At 37.2% G+C, this 25,000-nt stretch overlaps 1 protein-coding gene across 5 annotated transcripts in view; it reads left to right on the forward strand.

Moving 5' to 3' along the window:
* The window catches only part of LOC143033946 (uncharacterized), a 226,174-nt gene that overhangs the window by 174,817 nt on the left and 26,357 nt on the right, over window positions 1–25,000 (forward strand). For all 5 annotated transcript variants that reach the window (XM_076199676.1, XM_076199642.1, XM_076199648.1 and 2 more), the window contains one exon: window positions 777–925. In XM_076199676.1, the coding sequence (XP_076055791.1) occupies window positions 777–925 (149 nt within the window). The remainder of the gene's footprint in view (window positions 1–776; window positions 926–25,000) is intronic.

Consider the following 25,000-nt stretch of genomic DNA (forward strand, 5'->3'; position numbering starts at 1 on the left):
CAACGGATTCAACAAAAAGGATATTGAGACTATCACTAAAAAAATTATTGACCGATGGTATCACATCCAGCAAGATATTACAGAGAAAAAAGAAGACATTAAAATATACTATCGAGCCTTTTTCTCCACGGCATACAAAGAGCTTGATGACAATATGTTTGGTGATGAATAGTCCTGATATAATGTCTGGGGTCCATTGACCCTTGGAAATATTCATCGTGGGGAGATATTCAATTAATGTGGATTCCACCATTTTCCTTCTGAACCCACAACCTGATTTAAAGTAGATTTAATTTGGATGTGGGTAGAAACAACGTTGCCAACCGTGTAGTTGAATGGAATAAACTTCCTACAGAGGCAGTACAATTTAATGTAGTTTTAAGATTCATTTAGATAAACGCCTAAGAAATATACTGTAATGCCTGACTTTTATTTTATTCTATTTATTCATTATTATCTGTTTATTTATTATTGTTTATCTGTATAGTTTTTATTATCTTTATCTATAATTCATTACAAATTATTATCATTTATATGTTTATTCATTATATTTTTTGTTAATCTGTTTGTTTATTTTTTATCATTACCCATTTTTTTTCGCATCCAACGTAGTTGTAGACCAAAATATCTATCGGCATGTTCTTCCTTTGTAGTCCTTTGTAACTGATTTATAGCTCGCGAGATTTTGTCATACGCCTGAATTTGCATGACCTGAAACTATATTGTTCCTATTGCATTTTAAAAAAACATCTTCCATTTTTCTGTCTCACGCTCAGGTTGTGCGCGGGCATGCGAGCCAGACCACCTGGTGCAGGGATGCCGTTATGACGGCACGACCTGCGTCTGCGGCCTAGGGTGTGACACCATCTTCAGGTTTTCAACTCGCGACGAGTGCGAAGGAGCGCTCAAGTCGGCCGATTCTACTGTAAGGACCCTACCTCTTATTGTAAAAAAAAAAAAAAAAAAAATATATATATATATATATATATATATATATATATATATATATATATATATATATATATATATATATATATTGAAAAATCTTTTGGTAGAAGCGGGTGGGAATCAGAGACTAAGAGGATAGATTAAAGAGTAAATTATTTCAAAAGTAATGAAGGGAGAAACAGGTGAATCTAATTTCATCTATGGGAAAGTATAAGGTGAATTAACATTCCTCATTACTCTTTATTAAAGAATAACAAGGATATATACACATTTCTATAATTTTTGCTAAACTTTGTTCCAATGATTGGAACTGATATGCGGTTTTGTGTAATGGAATTGAAAGGGACGAGGATAACCATGTGGCACCATGATATTGGGTTCGATTCAGATTTCATTACACCTGTATGTACTTGCAACAATACTTGTATGAATTCATTTACCTATCTTGAAAACAGAATATCTTATGAAAAAATGGAAGGTCATGGTAACTTTGATGATCAAATGAACTCAATTTCATGAGGGTAAACACTGCGTATAAAGTTTTGTCTCAATGTTGTTAAAAAATGGAACAATACCCACGCTAGTTGTGCGAAATGAAACTTATAGACATATTATATTATCAGCTAGAAATATTTTTTATGACGAGAGACCTACAACTGTCGTCGATGTGTCTTACTTAGTATCAGTCGTCTGATACTTAGGTACTGCTGTCCGAAGAAACGAAGGTAAGGCTGTTGGGGTGGGTGTGGGGGGTTGGGGGGTTGGGGGGTTGGGGGGTTGGTGGTGGTGGTAGGAGTTTGACAGTCCTCTATGGCCGCGACCTTGAACTTGGAACCAGCGGCAGCATTTTCTCTCGCCATAGACCGTCAGGGGTTGGGGGTGGGGTTGGAGGGGTAGAATAACTGCTCGTGGGGTGGAGGGACAATGACCTCGGGTAGTGTGAACTGGTTGTATATGTCTTGTGCAACCTTCATCATGAACCCCGTCGTGACGAAGTTGGTCACCCCTATACATTTCATCATGGCAGCAACCATGGTGATGATGAATTCCCTCATGCCCTCCTTCATCATGGAAGGAGGGGTGGCCTGAGCTCGAGGAGTGGTCTTAGGGGGGAACAGGAGCACTCGGCCTCTGTTCTTGCAGAGGTACTGTTTTCTGTCTCATGATTGCAACGGCTGGTATGCCTCCAATAATATCAGAGGTGGTGGGGAGGGGGGTGGAGTCTTGGGATTGGAGACCCCAATCTGGAACAGTCGACGGTGGTTGTATGCGAGAGAAGTGGGGCAGAGCGGCTTTTGTCGTCTCCGCCCCTGTACACTACAGTGAGTACTCCATGCCTTGTGTTCATCCTGGCAGATGGGCCTTGGAGTAGCTTCACTCCCTTTCCTGTGCTTCTGGAAGCATTCCTCTGATTTGTGAGGACCGCTGCAGACAGCACACTTGGCCGGACTGCGACAGCGTAACCGATTGTACCAGAATTGTTGGCATTGGAAGCAGCGGAGCAGTTCTGGGGGAAGTTGAGCTTGAACTTGCTCTGCATTTCCACTATGACGTGGTTCTTTATTTAATTATTCAGGCCAGTATATCTCCTGAGGGGGTAATTCCCGGGTGCTGTTCCGTCCCGGCCGGTGGGAATTCCGCGGTATAGACCACCAGCTTTGCCCTCATAGGGCCTCTTTTCCGGGTTGAGCCTGATAAAAGAGACATCTTTCCTATTGAGAACCGTACTTTAATGCGCATCACCCCGTCTTTTGCTCTCTCCGACGACCCAATCTTACCGGGCACACCCTAGCAACGTTGAGGTCACTCTACTGAGCTCAGTGGAGACCACTCTCATCTTGAGAGGGCGCCTGGACCTCATTACGTCTCTCCACGTGCATGGCTCATTGTGCTCACTGGATGGTGCACCTCCAGTTCACTTGTGATCATTTTGCTCTGGTTACGAATTTAGCCGTAGACCTCTCCCCCCCCCCACACACACACCTCGACGTTATGATACAGGGAAGGCCAACTGGACCCATTTCCAGGAGAAACTAGACCACTGGTACCAGTTCTACGTCCCTCCATAGGATATAAACGACTTACATCAAGACTTCGCCATCGCCGTCCAAACCACTGCGGAACAAGCTGTTCTCAGAATGAAGCCAGGTTTAAATCGGCATGAGTCAACATATTCCGTAGATTTCTGCGGCGCCATCCATCCATCGAGGCACAGGCTCCCCTGCACTTTGCTTTGAAATACACGGGGGTGGTCACGCACAGGGTCTGTGAAGAAAAGTGGCTGGAGTGATGTGCTACTTTCTCTGTCCAAATCACCACTAGCGCCCTCTGGAGAAACCTGCGGTTGGCAACAGGTGCAGTTCCCCCACTCCACCCACCCGCAGCCCAAATAACAGGCGGAGCTGTTGGCGCAGCAGTTTGAGGATCGCTCCTCCTTTGCCCAACTCCCCCTCCCTGTCAGGTAGGAGCTGCACATCGTCCGACAGGGTTAGGTTAGGTTATGGTTGTCCATCATTGTGGATGATGACTTTCCCGTTTTTCCCGAAATATCTAGGGAAAAGATGGAAAACCTGCGCAGAGAAGAGGAGATATTTATGTGTTGAGAAGGGGTGCACAATTTTGGCATGGCCTGCTTGGTAAGGTAAGCCCGAGACGACTGGTAACAGGTTATGCTGCAGCAAATTACCAGAACCCTGGTCATTTGAGGACTACCTGCGCATAGTTGCGCCACGGATATATGTAAAGTTATCTCCCCTAGCCCGTTATCTTACAAGGCTAACCAATAGAAACATCTGATAGAATAGTATACCTGCAAGACAGCGGGTGATTTGTTATTTTGGGTTAATTCCCGTAGCCTTTGCCCGACCTAGGGCACCCACAAGGCAATGGGACTGGAGTTGGTGAAGAACCAGGGTATATTCACACGTCGATGAGCCATAATTTAGCACTTCTGGGGCCCCTGGTACTCCGGGATCCCCTACAGATTCAGCCTAGGACAGTAAAACACCCAGTTACTGTGCGTGGCCACGGAAAGGCACCGTAGGAGTATTGGTGACGGTGTCACCGCCCTTGTATCCCCCACTTATAGATATGGCGACACACTTCCTCCAGTTATAATCTTCTTTCAAGGTGAATCAAATCTCTCTTTTCTTCTATATCTTTCTTCTGTTAATTCTTATAATGATAGTGGAGGACAAAATGTCACGATAGGATGTAATGATACTGGAGGAGAAAATATCACGGTAGGATATAATGTGGAGGACAAAATATAATTTTAGGAAGGGATGCCGGACGGAATGTCAATGAAGGCCAAAATATCACGATGGGATGTAATGACAGTGGAAGACAAAAGGTCGCGATGGGATGTAATTATAGTGGAGGAAAAAATATCACAGTAGGATATAATGTCACTGGAGGACAAAATACAATTTTAGGAAGGGATGCCGGACAGAATGTCAATGAACGACGGGAGGCCAGTGTGAATCACGGTGACGTAGGGGGACAAAGCGTACAAAAGAGATCGGATGACCGTGATCGACCGGATGTCCGTGATGGGGGAAATGTTAATTTTGATGGGAGAAATGTTAATGAGGCATTGAATGTCAATGAAGGAACAAATAATAATATAGAGCAAAGTATAAATAAAAAAACAAAATGATAATGTAAGACATGAAATTGAAACTCAAAATGTGTCGAAAAGAAATAATGACGAGTTTCTTAAAACCATGTACTTTAATGCTAGTAGTATTAGGAAAAAATGTCAAGAAATACAGGCGTATGTCATAAGCGAAAATCTCGATATGATAGGAATAACCGAGACATGGTTAAATGGTACAGAGTTTGAAGCTGAATTTAATATTGCGGGATTTAAACACTTTCATTAGAATAGAAACCACAAGAAAGGTGGAGGTGTTCTGTTGTACGTGAAAAACAATGTTCATGCTTGTGTTTTAGAGAAAGTGAAACAGGATGCATATGATAGTTTGTGGGTTGAGTTAACCCAATCAAATGGACAAAAATAAATGTAGGTGTAATATATAGGCCAAGGACATTATCATTAGCAGACGACAAACTGTTATTTCAAGAACTGTCTTATTTCTGCAACCAGGATTTATTGATAATGGGTGATTTATATTTTACTGACATTGATTGGATGACCCTTGAACATGGCCATATAGGTAGTCGCTTGATTGATTTTCTTGGTGACAATTACTAAATTCAGTATGTAAAAGAGCCCACAAGATAGGGAAATTTACTCGATCTATTGATCACTAGGCGCGAAAGCATGGTAACTGATGTAGAAGTCGGTGAAACTGTTGGAAATAGTGATCACAACTTAGTTAGATTCATACTCCTAATTTCTCTTAGAATAGATACTTGTTTCTAAAATACCCGATTTCAGTAAAGCTCAGTTCATAGGACTACGTCAGGAGCTTCAGCTTACAGATTGGGAGGCAAAATTAAACGAAAGACCTGTAGATCAGATGTGGGAAATATTTCAAAATACGCTCACTAAGATGATTCATACTTACATTCCTTTTAAGGACAGACGTCCCCCAAATCAGACTCGCCCAAAGCGGCTCGACAATGAAACTGAAAAAAGTATTGCTAAAAAGAGACAGGCTTATAAGAAATATAAGTGCTAGGGTGCATCTAATGACTATGAACGTTATGTATCAATACAGAGAGTTTAAAAAAAGACAATAAAAAGAAAAGAAAACGACAATACGAAATGAACATCACTGATAAATGCAAAGAGAATCCCAAAGAATTCTGTTGTTACATTAGAGATAAAAAGGTTGTTAGGAATCACATTGGTCCACTATTATCTGCTGACGGTCAACTTGAATATTCAAATGAAGGAATGTGTAATATCTTAAACAATTATTTTAGCTCAGTATTCGTAAACGAAACACTTCAAAGTGAACTCCAAACTGAAACCTGTGAAAAGTCTAGGGTAAACTTACTCACTACGGTAAATATAACAAATGAAAAAATTAAAAGGTGTATAGATAAACTCAAAGTTGATAAAACACCAGGGCCTGACGGTTGGCATCCAAGAATCTTAAAGGAAACGAAAAATGAGATTGTTGTTCCATTAGAAATTATTTTCAAGAAATCAATCATATCCGGAGATGTCCCAACAGAATGGAAGCTAGCTAACGTTACTCCCATATTCAAAAAAGAAACCAAATATCTATAGGCTTATAAGTTTTACTTCAATCGTAGGAAAAATAATGGAAACTATCATCAGAGATGCTATCGAACATCATTTAGAAAGTAACCGTTTGATAAATGATAGCCAGCATGGTTTCAGACGGAAACGTTCTTGCGTGACTAACTTACTCAAATTCTACAACACAGTTATCTCGAATTATGACAAAAGAAACAATATAGATTTAATATATCTAGACTTTGCAAAAGCTTTTGATACCGTCCCCCACGAAAGACTACTTACTAAATTAGCTTCACACGGAATAAGTGGTAGCCTATTAAGTTGGACTAGTAATTGGTTGAATGATCGAAAACAGAGAGTTGTTTTAAATGGAAAATCTTCTAGATGGAATTTTTTTACAAGTGGAGTTCCTCAGGGTTCCGTTTTGGGGCAACTTCTATTCATAATATGTATAAATGATATAGACCGTGGACTAAAATCTACTGTTTCCAAATTTGCTGATGATTCAAAACTGTGCGGAATGGCAAATGATCATTTAAACCAATAAGATATTCAAGAAGATTTACATAAATTAAAACAATGGTCTGAAAAGTGGCTAATGAAAGTTAACACAAGTAAATGCAAGGTTATGCACATAGGTAGAAATAACAGTAAGTATGAGTACAAGTTATTTGGAAATTCGTTAACAAATGTGAATAGTGAAAAAGATCTAGGTGTAATTATAAGTAACGATCTCAAATAATCCAAGCAGTGTATTTCAGCCTCTGAGAAAGCAAATAAGATTCTAGGACTGATTGCGCGATCTTTTGACTTCAAAAGTCCATCACTCATTAACAAGCTATATAAATCGTTAGTTCGTCCACATTTGGAATATGCTGTTTCCGTATGGTCACCGAATCTTATTAAAGACATTGACAGATTGACAAAAGTACAGTGGCGAGCCACAAAACTGATTCCAAATATAAAAAATAGATTATACGAAAATCGACTAAAACATATGAATCTGTTTCCCCAAAAAAGCGTAGACTCAAAGGTGACTTGATACAGGTCTTTAAGATCCTAAAGGGAATTGACAATATCAGAAGTTACAAAATTTTCACACAGAATGAGAATCCGACAAGAAATAATGGTCTCAAACTGTTAGGAAATAGATCTAATTTGAAAGTGGGTAGGAACAACCTCGCCAACCGTGTAGTTAACCCGTCCCGTACGCAAAAAGACCCCTTTTAAAACTGAATATCTGGCCATCCTGGTCAATCTTACTGATTTTGCCTAAACTTGCTTAAATGCCTTATACTACCCACCTGCAGGTCCCCATAAAATAGTAAGGTCCAAGTCACCTTGGTTTGGCCACAATAATCCTTTGAATTTGTAAATGTGGCGGTCGCCGACAATCGCGGTGGAGGGGAGGAGAGGGAGGACTGGGCTTGGGGGATATGTTTTTGGCGTCGGGTATGCGAGTTCATTTAGTATTATAAGTTATTGGCACTGTATTATGATTATGACAGTGGAAACACTATGGAAACACTTTGTATGGCTTATAAATACTTCAATCTTATCATACAATAATGCAGGAAGCAGTAGGAAACACCATAATATTGGATATACGCACGTACGCATCACTTACGCACAATACTAAAACTACGCTTATCGGTCTTTCCTAAACTTATTATTATTATTATTGTGGCGAAAGAGCATGAATGAATGTTGCATAGTGTGCCTGGATGGTTGGTATGGACGTGACGTGATTTGTAACGTGCGAGTAATGCGTGAGTCGGAGCGGAAGCAATGGGTAGTGAGGGTATGCATGGGGGGACGCCAGGAGGGGGTCCCGACGTCGCCCGCCATACCTCGCATAGCAGCAGAGTAAGCCTAGAACCGGTGTTGAACACACGTGTGAAGAAAGTGACACTCCTGCCTTTCTCTTCTCAAGGTTTTTGTGGTATGGGATATGATGCCATAGGAGCAAGCTTATATGTATTTCCTTTTACCTGAGCACATTTCAAGTAATTATCAATACGTAAGTAAATGTAAGTAAATATCTCTCTTCATGCCTGAGAACTCTAATCACTATCATGAAGTATTCTTAATACCTCTGGTACATGAGTTTGTGGAATTACTGACTGATTCACTGGACCCCTAGAAATATCCTCTCCAATTACGATTGTTTTTCTATATAAAAGTCCATTGCTTAATTGAAATTCTTCTATTTTATACACCTTTGTTAGTTTTGGAGAAATACCTCTCGAGTTTATTAAGTTCTATGCTACTTTTTCACAAGTCTGATCTCTTCTTTGTGCCCTTATCAATTCCTCGTCTTATGTTACAAGTCCATTAATACTGCAGATGAAATTGGTCAACCCTGTCGTTGGTTTGCTAATATTCCTAGGTAGTGCATCTGCTGCAACCCTCTTCCTTCCTGAAATGTATTCAAATTTAACTTCGTAACATTGAAGTGTGGTAAACCACCTATCTAACTTCCCCATAAGATTCTTATGTTTTAATACATTCTGAATAGTTGTATGATCAGTCCACACTCTGATTGGATATCTCTAAAACTCCCTAGTGAGTATATCACTGCTACTGTTTCCTTTTCTGTAATGGAATATTTTCTCTCTGCAATATTACAAAGTCTCGATGTGAAAGCTATTGGTTACAATTTTCTATCTCTCTCTTGCATCAGTATGATTCCTAACCCGATGTCTGACGCATCAGTACAAAGAATGAACTCTTTATCATAATTAGGAAAAATGAGAACTGGAGAACTAGTAAGTTTACCTTTCAACTTTTCAAAAGCTTGTTGTTGTTCATGTCCCCAAATGAACTTTGAAGTTTTCATTAATAAATAACTTAATGGATTAGCTATGTCAGCATATCCCATGACAAACTTCCTATAATATCCTGTCAATCCCAAGAAACTTCTAACTTTCTCTCCAATTTTCGGTACTGGGTAGGTCTTTACTCCTTCTACCTTTGACTTTCCTGTACTAAGTCCTTATCTATCTTATGTCTCAAATAAAAGCATTAAAATATAATCAAGAAGTACACTGTCTGTGCTTCCTAACAACCCATCTAGTACTATATTAATTAATCTCACATAATTTAATGGACTGTTATATAGCCCAAATGTCATTCGCTTGAACGCGTAATGCCCCGTTGTTGTAGGAAGTGCTGTATAATTTCGGGAATCTTTGTACCAATCTGCCAAAAGGCTGATTTGATATCTATAGTGCTAAAATACCGAATCTTGGTTCCCAAACCAGGAAGTGGATCTGTTATTACCGGTAACGGTAGTTGATCAGGTATTGTCTGTTTATTCAATTCCCTATATTCAATAACTGGACGCATGGTACCAATTGATTTTGGCACCAGAAACAATGGGAAGTTCCATTTACTTTGACAGGGTTCTATTACATCCTGTGATAACATTTCATTGATCAATTTATCTACAATTACTAGCTTGGAATATGGTAGTCTGTAGACAGGTATATAAATAGGTTGAGTCCCTGGTTTCAATTTGATCTGATGTTTTAAAACAGTTGTTTTGCCAAAAGCGTCCACCGGCAAAGCAATTGCTTCATGGTGCTTCGCTAGCAATGCAATTAAACTTGATTCTAATTCAGGACAACAAATAGGCCCTAGCATTTCTCCCCCAAATCTGTTTTTTCCTGAATTGAACATATTGGTGAAATTGGTGATTTCACCTTTTCGGGACTTTCGTTAGGAATCTTAATGGGTCTTTGACAGACTTGAAAACATCCTATTTGTGTACATTTTCTTAAGACTATGTCTTTATTGAAGGTATTAATCACTAATATTTCTACCTTTGTTCAATTTCAAATCTTTTATCCTTATTGATTCTGGGATGGGTAAAAATTCGGAGTCTACAGTGACTCCTCTCAACTCCACGTCTATTCTGTTAATTGCTCTGGAGTTCAATATTGTCGACTTTATTACGTCACTTTCCATATTTAGCAAAGCTTCATTTGGAGTTGATGAATTCTTATTCATTTCTGGTATTTTTTGAACATATGTTATCTGGTCTTGAATAGGTAGCTCTGCCCCACCACCATCCAATCTATCATTATCTTCCCTATCTATCTCAATAGGTTCTCATGTCACAGATACTGGCACTAAGTCTGGTTGATTTAAAAATGAGATTAACTGCGATTTCACTAACATCCCTAACTCAGCCAGACATGTGATCATTGTTGCAAATCGTATCAATAAATCTCCTATTCACCGGAATGTGCAAGTACTCAATTCTATACAAAATAACATCTAACCCAGTCTTACCTAATGTTTTTAACTGACTTCCTGTTACTCCTTGCAATGAGTAATGGATTGGTTCCAAGATTTTCACTCCCGGTTTCAACATTTTAATCACTTTACTGGTTATAATATTTACTACAGATCCCGTATCAATAAATATTTGAATAGCTCCATTGGATACTTTATCCACAATGATGGATCCTACAGTTATAGTAAAAAAAAAAAAAAAAAAAAAAAAAAAAAAAAAAAAAAAAATTGTGTTGTTCTCTTTTTCATCACTGTCCAGTATACTATAATGTCTGTCCGTTGCACTAGGGTAGTGCTGTATTATTGTGTGTCGGGTTTTTCCTCTTGTTTCTGGGTGAATACGAAAATTTGGCATTCCCCTACAATCCTGTGTTCTATGTTCTACTCTATTGTGATACAAACAGAAAGGTGAGGATCTACAATGACACCCATAGTGACCTTCATATTTCCAGTTCCTACAAACAATCTCAATAACACTCTCGTGCTGTATTTCACAATTGCTTAAAATTTTAGTACTCAAGTCTAGCATTCCTTGAAGAGCTTCTAACTCTATGTCCAGATCCTCTGTTTCTGTAATACTCCTAGAGTTTCTAGTTTTTTTCTGTTGCATTCCTAATGTCTTGACATATGGACTAATTGCTTTACTTTATTGATAACCTTATAAATGATAACCTATCTTCCCTGTGCCGTTGTTTCTTTAAGATCCCTGTATACCTTTGGTGCAGTCATCTCGTCACTGTTGTATATGTAGCCTGAGAAACTTTTAACTTGTCCCTAGATCTCTTTCTATCCAACATAAGTCCTTCAGCATAGAAATAATGTCCTTAGACCATCTGACTATTTTTGTTAAATATTCCTTGTTTGTTTAATTTCTTTTTGTTGTCTTTGTCCTTTTAACCAAAGACCTGATAGGGCTCTGACCACACTTTGATTTAAAGTGTTTAATGAATGTTTTTTTTCATGTTTTTATATGTTCCAATTGCTGGAAATTTAATATAAGCCTAGTCCTACCCTCCTCAGGATCTACATTTTGTTTCAATGTTTCTATCTTTTTCCTTTCATCTAGTATGTTTTTGTCACTATTAGTGTATCAATTATGTTAATGAATCTATTTACTCCTATTGTATTTTCTTTCCAAAAAAACTTTGGAATATTTGACTGCGAGGTAATAACCTTATAACGGAGAACTTTCGTAGCTATCCTAACTATAATTATGACTATAAAAGATGTGAGTTTGTACCTTCTCTGTTGATAATGTCGATTTGAATCGACTCCTTCAACTTGTAGTCGTCCTTCAACACGTACGAGGGCGCAACTCAGCAACGCATCATCCTTGTCCCTGTAATCGTCCCTCTCTTTCACTTGCTTGTACTCGTGGGGATTTGCGTGCACTACATGGTTCTATAGGTTGTTTGGTGTTCGTGAATAGTTGCTTAAGTTTTCTTTGCAGAAGTTGCGTGCGATAAATACTTGGGTGCACCAGTTCTCTTCACACGTGTACAGACGAGTCCTTGCACTAAATTCTTTAGGTGTAGTCTTCTTTAGCTGCGTGCGTTGAGTGTTTCTCTTTGGAGACGTTTTAGTTGCAAGCGTTTAGTTGTGTGCTTCTCTTCGGTAACATTTTAGTTGCGTGCGTTGGGTGCTTCTCTTTTGAGACATTTTAGTTGCGTGCGTTTGCGTGCGTTGATTGCTTCTCTTTGGAGACGTTTAAGTTGCGTGCATTCTCTCCCACCGCTGCCATCACTATCGCCGCCCTTGTACCCCCCACTTATGGATATGGCGACTCACTTCCTCCAGTTATAATCTTGTGTCTAGGAGAATCAAATCTCTCTCTTTTCCTCTACATTTTTCTTCTGTTAATTCTTGTGCACCGCACGCTTCTAAGTTCTTCAAAGAAATGCAGCTAGAGCACGTATACAAGACCCTATGTGAGCTTTGTAGTGACGTAATGATTAGTCCAATGATCTTTATCTTTATGATTAAGATCTTCCCCAAAAGGCGTGATGTTACATTCGTAAACAAATTTAATTTTTTCCTCCTCCACCCTATCATCATTCAGATTCTTTGTTTCAAGTCTTTACGGCAATAATGTTCACTTAGAACAATCTCGAACCTTTGCATAATTCTCACTTAGGTTACAAAGGAATGTCATATCAACAATAAGATATATATTCGAGCCCCCGAGCTGTTATATACAAACAATATGTATTACCTACACAAGGCGGGAAAGCGGACTCAGACAGTTCGCTAGGTCTGTTATTTATAAACAGCCTACTTATAAAATGAAACAACACGTCTTCTTCCACTTTTTTAACCCTCTTTTCCACCAGCGTCTTACAGATGGAGATGCTGCGTATTGGCGATGAAGACTTACGCACTCGGCTTTTTTTTTTTTTTTTTTTTTTTTTGTACTAGGTTAGCAAATGATAGCAGTTAAAAGCGAAAAGGCATGCTAAACAAGCATTTAACACTAGAATACTAAGTGGATCACATCGCCTTGCGCATGCAATAACAGCACACTACCGACAGGGTAGAGAGGATGTGGTTTACACTGCCATGACCACAGCTGCCCCGACGTACTGTCATTTTACACTAGAGGAACTTCGGGGGAGGGAGACGTTCTTAGTCCTATCCTTTTACAAAGGATTACGAAGGCGGATCATGCCGACAGGAGACCTTTTGGTCCATATGTAGGTCAAATACGAAAAAATCATAATAATGATAAATAAATGAATAAATAAAACTATAATAATGTAAATAATTAATAAAATACACACATAAATACATAGGTATATTTAAATGATAAACAAACAGGTAAATAGTAAATAATAATAAATTGACATATAACTAATAATAAATGAGAATCAAGAAAATAATAATAAACAAACGGACAAATGGTAACAAAACAAATAAACAAATAATATAAAATATATGACGGTCATTACAGCATCTTCCTTAGGTGTTTATCTAAATGATTCTTAAAGCTTCGAACTGAACTACATTCCATTGCCTCTGCAGGAAGTTTATTCCATTCATGAACTACACGGTTGGCGAAATTTTTTCTACCCACTTCCAAATTAAATATATTTCCGGACAGTTTGAGACCATTGTTTCTTGTCAGATTCTCATTCATATGAAAATTTTGTCACTTTTGATGTTGTCATTTCCCTTTAGAATTTTAAAGACCTGTATCAAGTCATCTGTGAGCCTACGCTTTTTTTAGGGAAAACAGATTCATATGTTTAATCGATTTTCGTATGATTTATTTTTGATATTTGGAATCAGTTTTGTGGGTTGCCGTTGTACTTTTTTCAGTCTGTCAATGTCTTTAATGAGATTCGGTGACCATACGGAAACAGCGTATTCCAAATGTGGACGAACTAACGATTTATATAGCTTGTTAATGAGTGATGGACTTTTGAAGTCAAAAGATCGCGCAATCAGTCCTAGCATCTTATTTGCTTTCTCAGAGGCTGAAATACACTGCTTGGATTATTTGAGATCGTTACTGATAATTGCAACGAGATCTTTTTCACTATCTACTTTTGTTAACGAATTTCCAAATAACTAGTAATCGTACTTACTGTAATTTTACCTATGTGCATTAACTTGCATTTACTTGTGTTAAATTTCATTAGCCACTTTTCAGACCATTGCTGTAATTGAATATCTAATTGGTTTAAATGATCATTTGCCATTCCGCACAGTTGTGTATCATCAGCAAATTTGGAAACAGTAGATTTTAGTCCATGGTCCATAACATATATATATATACTATGAATAGAAGTGGCCCCAGAACGGAACCCTGAGGAACTCCACTCGTAAAAAATTTCCATCTAGAATTTTTTTCATTTAAAACAACTCTCTGTTTTTTATCATTCAGTCAATTACTAGTCCAACTTAATAGGCTACCACCTATTCCGTGTGAAGCTAATTTAGTAAGTAGTCTATCATGGGGGACGGTATCAAAAGCTTTTGCAAAGTCTAGATATATTAAATCTATATTGTTTCTTTTGTCATAATTCGAGATAACTGTGTTGTAGAATTCGAGTAAGTTAGTCACACATGAACGTTTCCGTCTGAAACCATGCTGGCTATCATTTATCAAACAGTTACTTTCTAAATGATATTCGATAGTATCTCTGACGATAGTTTCCATAATTTTTCCTACGATTGAAGTCAAACTTATAGGCCTGTAGTTATTTGGTTTATTTTTGTCACCTTTTTTTAATATGGGAGTAACGTTAGCTAGCTTCCAATCTCTTGGGACATCTGATATGATGGATTTCTTGAAAATCTTTTTTAATGGAACAACAATCTTATTTTTCATTTCCTTTAAGATTCTCGGATGCCAACCGTCAGGCCCTGGTGTTTTATTAACTTTGAGTTTCTCTAAACACATTTTATTGTTATTATTATTATTACTATTATTTTTTTACCGTAGTAAATTTACCTTTGACTTTTCACAAGTTTCAGTTTGGAGCTCACCTTGAAGTGATTCATTTACGAATACTGAGCTAAAATAATTGTTTAGAATATCACACATTCTTTCATTTGAATATTCAAGTTGACCGTCAGCAGATAATAGTGGGCCAATGGGATTACTAACAACCTTTTTATCTCTAATGTAACTATAGAACTCTTTGGGATTCTCTTTGGATTTATCAGCGATATTAATTTCATATTCTCGTTTTCGTTTTTTTAGTCTTTTTTTTTAATTTCTCTGCATTAATACATAACTTTGATAGCCATTAGATGCACCCGAGCACCTGTATTTCTTATAAGCCTGTCTCTTTTTAGTAATACATTTTTCAGCTTCTTTGTCAAGCCATTTTGGGCGAGCCTGATTTGGAGGACGTCTGTCCTTAAAAGGAATATAGGTATAAATCATCTTAATAAGCGTATTTTGAAATATTTCCCACGTCTGATCTAGAGGTCTTTCGCTTAATTTTGCCTCCCAATCTGTAAGCTGAAGCTCCTGACGTAGTCCTATGAACTGAGTTTTACTGAAATCGGGTATTTTAGAAACAAGTATCTATTCTAAAAAAAAAAAAAAAAATAGTAGTTTGAATCTAAGTTGTGATCGTTATTTGCACAGTTTCACCGACTTCTACGTCGGTTATCATGCCTTCGCGGCTAGTGATCAATAGATCGAGCAAGTTTTCATGTCTTGATGGCTCTTTTACATGCTGAACTAAGTAACTGCCACCGACAAAATCAATCAAGCGACTACCTATATGGCCATGTTGTAGGATCATCCAATCAATGTCAGTGAAATTGAGATCACCCATTATCAATAAATCCCGGTTGCAGAAACTAGACAGTTCTTGAAATAACAGTTTGTCGTCTGTTAATGATAATGTCTTTGGCCTATATATTACACCTGCATTATTATCATTATTATTATTATTATTATTTTTTTTTTTTTTTTTTTTTTGCTTGGGTTAATTCTACCCACAAACTATCATATGCATCCTGTTTCACTGTCTCTAAAACACAAGCATGGACATTGTTTTTAACGTACAACATAACACCCCCACCTTTCTTGTGGTTTCTATCCTAATGAAAGTGTTTAAGTCCCGCAATATTAAAGTCAGCTTCAACTCTTTACCATTTAACCGTGTCTCGGTTATTCCTATCATATCGAGATTTTTGCTTTTGACGTAGGCCTGTATTTCTTGACATTTTTCCTAATACTACGAGCATTAAAGTTCATGGCTTTAAGAAACTCTTGATTATTTCTTTTTGGCACGTTTTGAGTTTCAATATCATGCCTTAGATTATAATTTTGCTCTGGTCGTTCACGGTCATCCCATCTCTTTTGTACACTTGCCCCGCTACGTCACCGCGTTTTATACCAGCCTCCCGTCTTTCATTGACATTCTGTCCAGCATCCCTTCCTAAAATTATATTTTGTCCTCCACTATCATTACATCCCATCGTGATATTTTGTTCTCCACTTTCATTACATCCCATCGTGATATTTTGTCCTTCATTGACATTCTGTCCGGCATCCCTTCCTAAAATTATATTTTGTCCTCAACTGACGTTATATCCTGCCGTGATATTTTGTCTTCCGCTATCATTACATCCCATCGTGATATTTTTTCCTCCACTACCATTATATCCCATCGTGATCTTTTGTCTTCCAATGTCAATACATCTCATCTTGACGTTTTGTCCCTTGACATTACATCCTAATGTAACATTTCGTCCTCTACCGACATTATATCCTAAAATTATATTTTGTCCTATAATGGCATATTGTTCTACATTAATGCTATACTCTGCTCTGTTTTCCCCATTATACGCTCTATTTCCCCTTCCCTTTGGGTTTCTACCCCAAAAAAGTAACTGATTAATTACAAACTCCCACAATGAGGTTTGTAAGAACATCTTTGTCTCTGCGGGTAAGATGGATCCCATCAGAAGCGTAAAGGTCATGACGCCTTGAAAAGAGATATAAAGGATCAAGAAAGTGGTATCCCAGTTGCGTGCACAATCGTTTTATCTTCTCATTGATCCCTATAGCTCTACTGTTCCAACACGAGGCGAATCAAGTAGAGAAGAAAAGGTAAAAGGTGCAGATGGAGAGATGATAATGGAAGAGAAGGCAGTAAGAGGAAGGTGGGCAGAGTATTTTAGGGAGTTGCTAAATGTGAAGGAGGATAGGGAGGGAAAGGTAGTTGCAGTGGGAAGCGCTAAGAAAATGAGAGTGATGAGTGAGGAAAATGGAGGAGAAATAGGGAAGGATGAAGTGAAAACAGCTGTTAAGATGATGAGATCAGGTAAAGCACCTGGGTTGGATGGATGCCATGCAGAATGTCTGAAGAAAGGAGGTACAGTGATGGTGGACTGGCTGATGAGGTTATTTAATGTTTGTTTAAGAGAGGGTAGAGTGCCGGAGGACTGGAGGAGTGCCTGTATAGTTCCGCTTTACAAAGGAAAGGGGGACAAGTGTGAGTGTAGTAGTTACAGAGGGATCAGCTTGTTGAGTGTAGTTGGGAAGGCTTATGGGAGGGTCTTGATTGAGAGGATTAGGAGAGGAACAGAGGGAGTAATTGGTGAGGAACAGTGTGGTATTAGAACAGGTAGGGGATGTGTAGATCAGATTTTTGTGGTAAGACAGATATGTGAGAAAGCTATAGGAAAAGGTAAGGATGTTTTTTTTTTTTTTGGCTTTTATGGATCTGGAAAAGGCTTACGACAGGGTAGACAGGAAGGCACTGTGGGAGGTACTGCAGATATATGGGATAGGAGGAAAGGTGTTATGAGCAGTCAAGATTTTTTATGAGAGTAATAGAGCTTGCGTTAGGATTAGAAATGGAGAGAGTGAGTGGTTTGAGGTAAAGGTGGGACTTCGTCAGGGGTGTATTATGTCGCCCTGGCTGTTCAATCTTTACATGGATGGGGTGGTGCGAGAGGTGAATGCAAGGGTAGTGGGTCAGGGGTTGGAGATGGCTAAAGAAAATGGAGATAAGTGGGAGATGAGCCAGCAGTTGTTTGCTGACGACACTGCGCTTGTAGCAGGATCAGAGGAGTGATTGAGGAAGTTAGTGGCAGAGTTTGAGAAGGTGTGTGAAAGAAGGAAGCTGAAGATAAATGTGGGAAAAAGTAAGGTGATGAGATGTACAAGGGGAGAGAGTGACAGCAGGATGGAAGTGAGCATTAAGGGTGAGAAACTGGAGGAAGTGGATAGTTTCAGATACTTGGGTGCGAATGTGACAGGAAAGGGAGGAGTGGGGGTGGAGGTAGAATGTAGATTGAGGGAAGCGAGTAAATGGCTTGGTGGATTAAAAAGTGTAATGAGAAATAGACATCTAGAACACGCCAGAAAAACGACCTTTCCCAAGTATCCAAAAAGATAATTAAGTTTAGTACATAAACTTCAATTACAGTTTTCCGTGCACTCTCTGAAGAAGTTCTACGCGAACGAAACGTGAGAGTGTTTAGGGTTCCGAGCCTTCCCCTGTGCTTATGTTCTCCATCATCCAAATCATTTGTCTAAAATACTTATCAATATATATATATGTATATATACATGTAGGTATACATATGTACACACACACACACACATATATATATATATATATATATATATATATATATATATATATATATATATATATTGTTAAAGTAAAATTTGTTTTTCACATTAACTCTAAAAATAACCTCTGTCGTTTTTCTTATGGTGTTCATTTGAATGTATGCTCGTATCTCATCGCTAATCTCTAGGTTTTCAATATGTTTCGTATTCCATTGTGTTGTAATGCCGTCCCAAGTCATTACATATGGTATAATCTTCGTTGTATTTTTCGTATTTCTCTTTTTCCACCTTGTGGAGATTTTCTGTTGAAGTCATTCTGATTTCTATAATTATAATTTTATTGCGATTCTTATCAAATAAGACCATATCTAGTTTGTTGTCTTTGATTTTTATATCTGTAGGTATATAGCAGTCTGTAATTATTTTTACAGAATTCATTTTCAAAAAACTTGGATACATTGTGTAGTTTTAGTTTAGAGTTTTTTGTTAATTTGTACTTTCTACACAAATGCAGGTGAATACTTTTAAGTATTTCATCATGTCTTCTTTTATAAACTTTTTCTAGCAGGCTCTCACATCTTGTAGCGAGATGTTCAACTGATAAGCCACTTTTTCCACAATGGTAATTTTTTCCCCTTGAGGTGTATATTTCTATCTTGTGTTGCTATACAAATAGCCTCGCTCCTTGTCTTCACATTTGATTTTCTTAACCAGAGACTTGAGTCACTTTTGTCGAAATTATTATCTCATGATCGCTCCTTTCAGGTATTGTTCTTGGGCCTCTTCAATCGTTATTTTCTTATTTTCGTAAATGAATTTCTTATATTTCTCGTTAATGTAGTTCTTTATACAAGTTAAGTTGGAGCATGTCTTTTCCTCTGTTTTATTTGGCATAATCTGGGCAGTAAGTAGATTTGTTGATGATATAATCATATAATTTCATTAGCATACTCTTTGCTTTCATTTCAATTGAGACAAATCCTCTTCCATTGCTTTGTCTTTTAAGGTAAAGTCTTTCGGTATTACCGCTTCTATAATGGAGTTTATATTTCCTTAATATGCTTCTCCCGTTTTTATCTATAGTGTTAAGTTCTTCATGTTCAAAGTCGACAAGCCCTATATAGTAGTTATAAACTGATGAGCAATATTCATTTTAGGCTTTTGTGAAATTGTGCTGGTTATTTTCGTGATCCAAACTTCCTTGCTTGCCTTGCACTTCTGACTGACGTTTTTGAACACGTCAATAACCTCAACACTGAGCTTCAAGGAAAAGGGAAATAGGTGTCTGATCTTCAGAATGCAATAAAGGCTTTTGTCAGCAAGCTACAGATACTACGAGAAGCCGAAACTAAGAGTTACTCGCATTTCCATCGCTACCTGGAATTTATAGCTACAATTGATATTGATTTTCATGAAGCACTAGACCTCGCAGAAGAGAAACAGGATTTACTGGATTACTTGCAGAATCTGACAGGGAATATGAATGCAAGATTCCCAGAGTTGATAACCAAATCTTTGGATTTTGTGCAGTTTCCATTCAAAACTGATGCAAAGCACTGTGGTTCTATTGCACTTCAAATGGCAGAATTACAAGCAGACAACGAAGCAAGAGTGGACTTTGATGTGTATAAGGACATAACAAAGTTTTGGATTAAGTTAACAAATAGGCATTCAGCTGTAAGAAATCGAGCCTTGCAGGTTCTTGTGCGATTTGGAACCACTTATGTTTGTGAGGCAGCATTCTCATCAATGGTGTTCATTAAAAATGACTATCGTGGCCGTATGACAAACATCAACTTGGAAAATTCTATGATGCGTTGCCTAACAACATACACCCCCAGATACAGAAAATTTATCAAATAGTGACCAGTCCCAAAAGTAGATTACTCATAATATCAGACAGCCAAGAGGTGCACTATGATACTTGTAATACATCTTTTATAAATAAGTAGCATGTTATGTAGTATTGAAATAGTAACACCATATTGTAATTGCCAAATCTGATGAGTAACATATGAGCTTATGAAGTGTTAGAATAGTATCACCATTTTGTAATTGCCAAATTGAAAAATTTATCTATGATTAGCTACCTTTCTTTAAACAAAATTTTAATGTTTTCTGTTTTTTTTTTACTTAAGTACCACCATATAACCAAAAATGATCAATAATGTAGTAAAATGTGAATTATTAAATAGTAACAACATTTTGTAATTACCAAATCTGAAAATTTCAATTATGATTAGCTACCTTTCTTAAACAAAATTTTTTTTTTCTGTTTATTATTTTTTTTTTTTACTTAAGTACCACCATATGACCAAAAATTATCAATAATGTTGTAAAATATGAAGTGTTAAATAGTAAAATAATTTTGTAATTGCTAAATCTGAGAACTTCATTTATGATTAGCTACCTTAAAAAAAAAAAAAAATCTTTCTCTTTTACTTAAATACCACCATATGACCAAAATTCTCAGTAAGGCTGTCAGTGTAGAAAAACATAAATACTTGGAATATAATATCATATATATGTATATATATATATATATATATATATATATATATATATATATATATATAAATATATGTATATATACATAAATATATATATATATGTATGTATATATATATATATATATATATGTATATATATGTATATATATATACATATATATATTCATATATACATATATCAAATCAGCCATCCTGAGTCCACTGCTGAACAAAGGCCTCCTTCATAGCATTCACACAACCTTGCCATTCTCTGCCACGTCACTCCTGCAAACTTCTTGATCTCGTCTCTCCATCTTCTGTCTGGTCTTCCTCTTTCACGCTTCCTATCTCGCGGCGTCCACTCAGTAACACACTTGCTCCATTGCTCATCAGTCCTTCGCACTAACTTACCTGCCCAATTCCACTTACTCTCTTTTACTGCCTCCACAATATCTTTCAGTCTAGTCTGCTCTCTCACCCAACTTGCTCTCTTTCGGTCTCTCAGTGTTATTCCCATCGTTGATCTCTCCATTCTCCTCTGTACAATCCTTAGCTTTATTTCCATTGCCTTCGTTAGTTTCCAAGTTTCACACCCATAGATTATTGTTGGCAGAATGCATTGATTGTAGACTTTATGTTTCAAACATAAAGGTAGAGAGCCTCTCAGCATTTCATTATACTTACCAAACGCTTTCCAACCAATTGTAATGCGTCTTTTTATTTCATTATCATGATCTTTCGTCATTTTCACCATTTGCCCTAAATAATTATACTCCTCAACTTCTTCAAGACTCTCACCATCAATTATAATCTCTTTGCTTTGAACTTTCGTGTTGAACATTGCTTTGGTTTTACTCTTATTCATTTTTAAACCTACTTTGAGATTTTCCTTGTTTAGATCACTTAGCATATCTTGCAAGTTTTTTTGCTTTTTCTGAAATAAGAATAATGTCATCCGCAAATCTTAGGTGGTTCAAATATTCGCCATTAATATTCAAACCTTTCTTTTCCTAACTCAATCTTCTGAAAATATCTTCCAAGCAAGTTGTAAATAGTTTAGATGAAATTGTATCGCCTTGCTGTACTCCTTTCTAGATCTTGATTTTTTCTGTATCTTTATGTAGTCGAATTATAGCGGTAATTTCGCATAGATCTTTTCTAAAATTCTTACGATCTGTTCGTTTGCACCCTGTTTGCGTAGCGAGTTTAGTATTGCTATTTGTTCTACCGAGTCAAAGGCCTTCTCGTAATCAACAAAAGCTAAACACAGAGGTATATTGTATTCTGTCGTTTTCTCGATTAGTTGGTTATCGCCTGCAAATAGTCTAGAGTCGAATATCCGCTCCTAAATCCTGCCTGTTTTCTCGGTTGGTTTCCATCTAAAACTTTACTTAGTCTATTTGTAAGGATCTTGAAGAATAATTTATATACTAGCGGGGTCCCCCAGGAATCGGTTTTGGGTCCCTTGTTGTTCATTATTTACATAAACGACTTAGACGATGGGATAAATAGTGATGTTAGTAAGTTTGCGGACGACACTAAAATAGGACGCCAAATTAAGTCAGGAGACGACGCAGAGATTCTGCAGGATGATCTTAATAAATTGTTAACATGGTCGGTGAAATGGCAAATGAACTTCAATATCTCTAAGTGTAGCGTGTTAAACTTAGGGCTACACAACCCCGAAAATAGATACAGCTTAGATAACATGTTTTTAGACAAATCTGAGTGCGAGAGGGACTTGGGAGTTCTGGTGAGTCCGGACCTTAAAACCAGGAAGTAGTGCATTAGCGCCAGAAATAAAGCTAACAGTGCATTAGGTTTCATTGCTAGGACGGTAACGAATGGAAGTGCAGAGGTAATTATTAAACTCTATCTAGCGATAGTAAGACCCATCCTTGACTATGCGGTACATTTTTGGTCTCCGTCCTACAGAATGGACATCAATTCACTAGAATCAATACAGAGAAGAATGACCAAAATGATACATGGACTCAGAAATTTGCCTTACGAAGAGAGGCTTAGTCACCTTAACTTACACTCTCTGGAAACACGCAGAGTGCGGGGTCATCTAAAAGAAGTGTTCAAGTGAATCAAAGGTTATAACAAGAGTGATAAAAACAAGGTCATCATAATAATACAACAGGGCAGGACTCGCAGTAATGGGTATAAACTGGATAAATTTAGATTTAATAAGGAAATAGGCAAGAATTGGTTTACTAATAGGGTGGTCGATGAATGGAATAAACTTAGTAACCATGTAGTAAGCGCTGAAACTATCAGTTGTTTTAAAAAACGATTAGACAACTTTATGGATGGGGATGACAGGTGGTGATGGATACGGAGCTGCCTAGTGTAGGCCTTATGGTCTCTTGCAGTCTTCTTTATTCTTATGTTCTTATTTGATAGCAAGCTAATCGGTTGATAGTTACTAAAGTCCTTCTGGTCTACTTTTTTATGAAGCAAAATCACTACAGTATTGCACCATGCATTAGGAACGCTTTCTTGACGTAAGCACTGGGTGTACAACTCAGCTAATTTAATATGAACTAATTTACCTGCGTCTTTCAACAGATCTATCGATATACCATCTTCCCCAGGTGCTTTTCCTCGTTTCATAGTTTTAGAGCAAATTCTACTTCTTCCTTTGTAATCTCTGGTACACTACTAACGTCTACACATGAATTTACTGACTCAACTACGGTCTTCGACGAGTAAAGCTCTTGGTAATATTCTTCTACTCTTTTTACCATTCTGTCCCTGCATTTAATGATTTCTACATTTCTCTCTTTCAAACATATCATTTGCTGTCTTTCTAAAGCATGTCTGCGCTCGGTCCCTTCAATACTTTTACCTTTCTGAATAGCTTCCTCTATTTCATCCATGTTTTTCTTTCTTTTCTCCAATCTCTATCTTTTGTTGATAAGCTTGTTTAGTTCTACTCTTTCTATTTCGTCTTTCCTGCTTTTAACCTGTATGGTCCTTCTTTTAATTAGGTCATTTGTAGTTTTGGAGTATTTCTTTTCACTAATATTTTTTGTACTTCCTACTTCCTCTGCCGATTCCCTAGTGATATTCACTGAATTCAAATTAATATCTTCTACGGTGTTCTCGTTAGTTCTTAAAGCTTCAAATCTATTTTTGATTTCTAACTGAAATTTCTTATTATTATTCTTAACCTTTGCATGTACATATCTCATCCGTTTGCTGTTCCTACCCATAATTTGTATGTAATTTTCTGATTCTAACATCTCCATATATAAGTTTACTAATACTGCAGAAATCGGGCTCCCCATTGCTAGACCAGAATGCTGAGAATACTCAACATCATTAACCCATTCAACTCCGATGACAAGATGTCTTGTCATTTGATCAAATAAAACAAAAAATCATAAAACACCAAAATGTTTGATCAAACACCAGAAAAATATGACGTCAGTCCTCGCTTCGCTGCGAGCGAAGCGAGGATTGACGTCATATTTTTCTGGTGTTTGATCAAACATTTTGGTGTTTTATGATTTTTTGTTTTATTTGACCAAATGACAAGACATCTTGTCATCGGAGTTGAATGGGTTAAAAGTAACCTACGCACAGTAAAACGAGTTCTATGTAGTATGTCTTGGGTAGAGGCAAGTCTTCATTACTTCTTTCACGGCTATTAATACATCATCTATTGCAACGCGTGTATATAACAATGTTACATCAAAGCTGGCTAATTTCTTGTTGCTGAAAAAACATTGATTTCAGCAACAAGAAATTAGCAAACTTATATATGGAGATGTTAGAATCAGAAAATTACATACAAATTATGGATAGGAACAGCAAATGGATGAGATATGTACATGATATTTTAGTAGTAATACCTAAAGAGACAAATACCGGCAAGTTAAAAAGGTTAAGCAGCGTAAAGAAAAACATACAATTCACAGTTGAAATGGAACAGGATAGCAAATTACCATTTTTAGATACCATCATTCACATAAAAGAAAAAAAAGAGTCAAATTCTCGGTATATAGCAAGCCCACAATAAAGAAGTTTATA

Source organism: Oratosquilla oratoria, chromosome 2, assembly GCF_046742065.1.
Source record: "Oratosquilla oratoria isolate Oo_2021 chromosome 2, ASM4674206v1, whole genome shotgun sequence".
Classification (NCBI taxonomy): Eukaryota; Metazoa; Arthropoda; class Malacostraca; order Stomatopoda; family Squillidae; genus Oratosquilla; species Oratosquilla oratoria.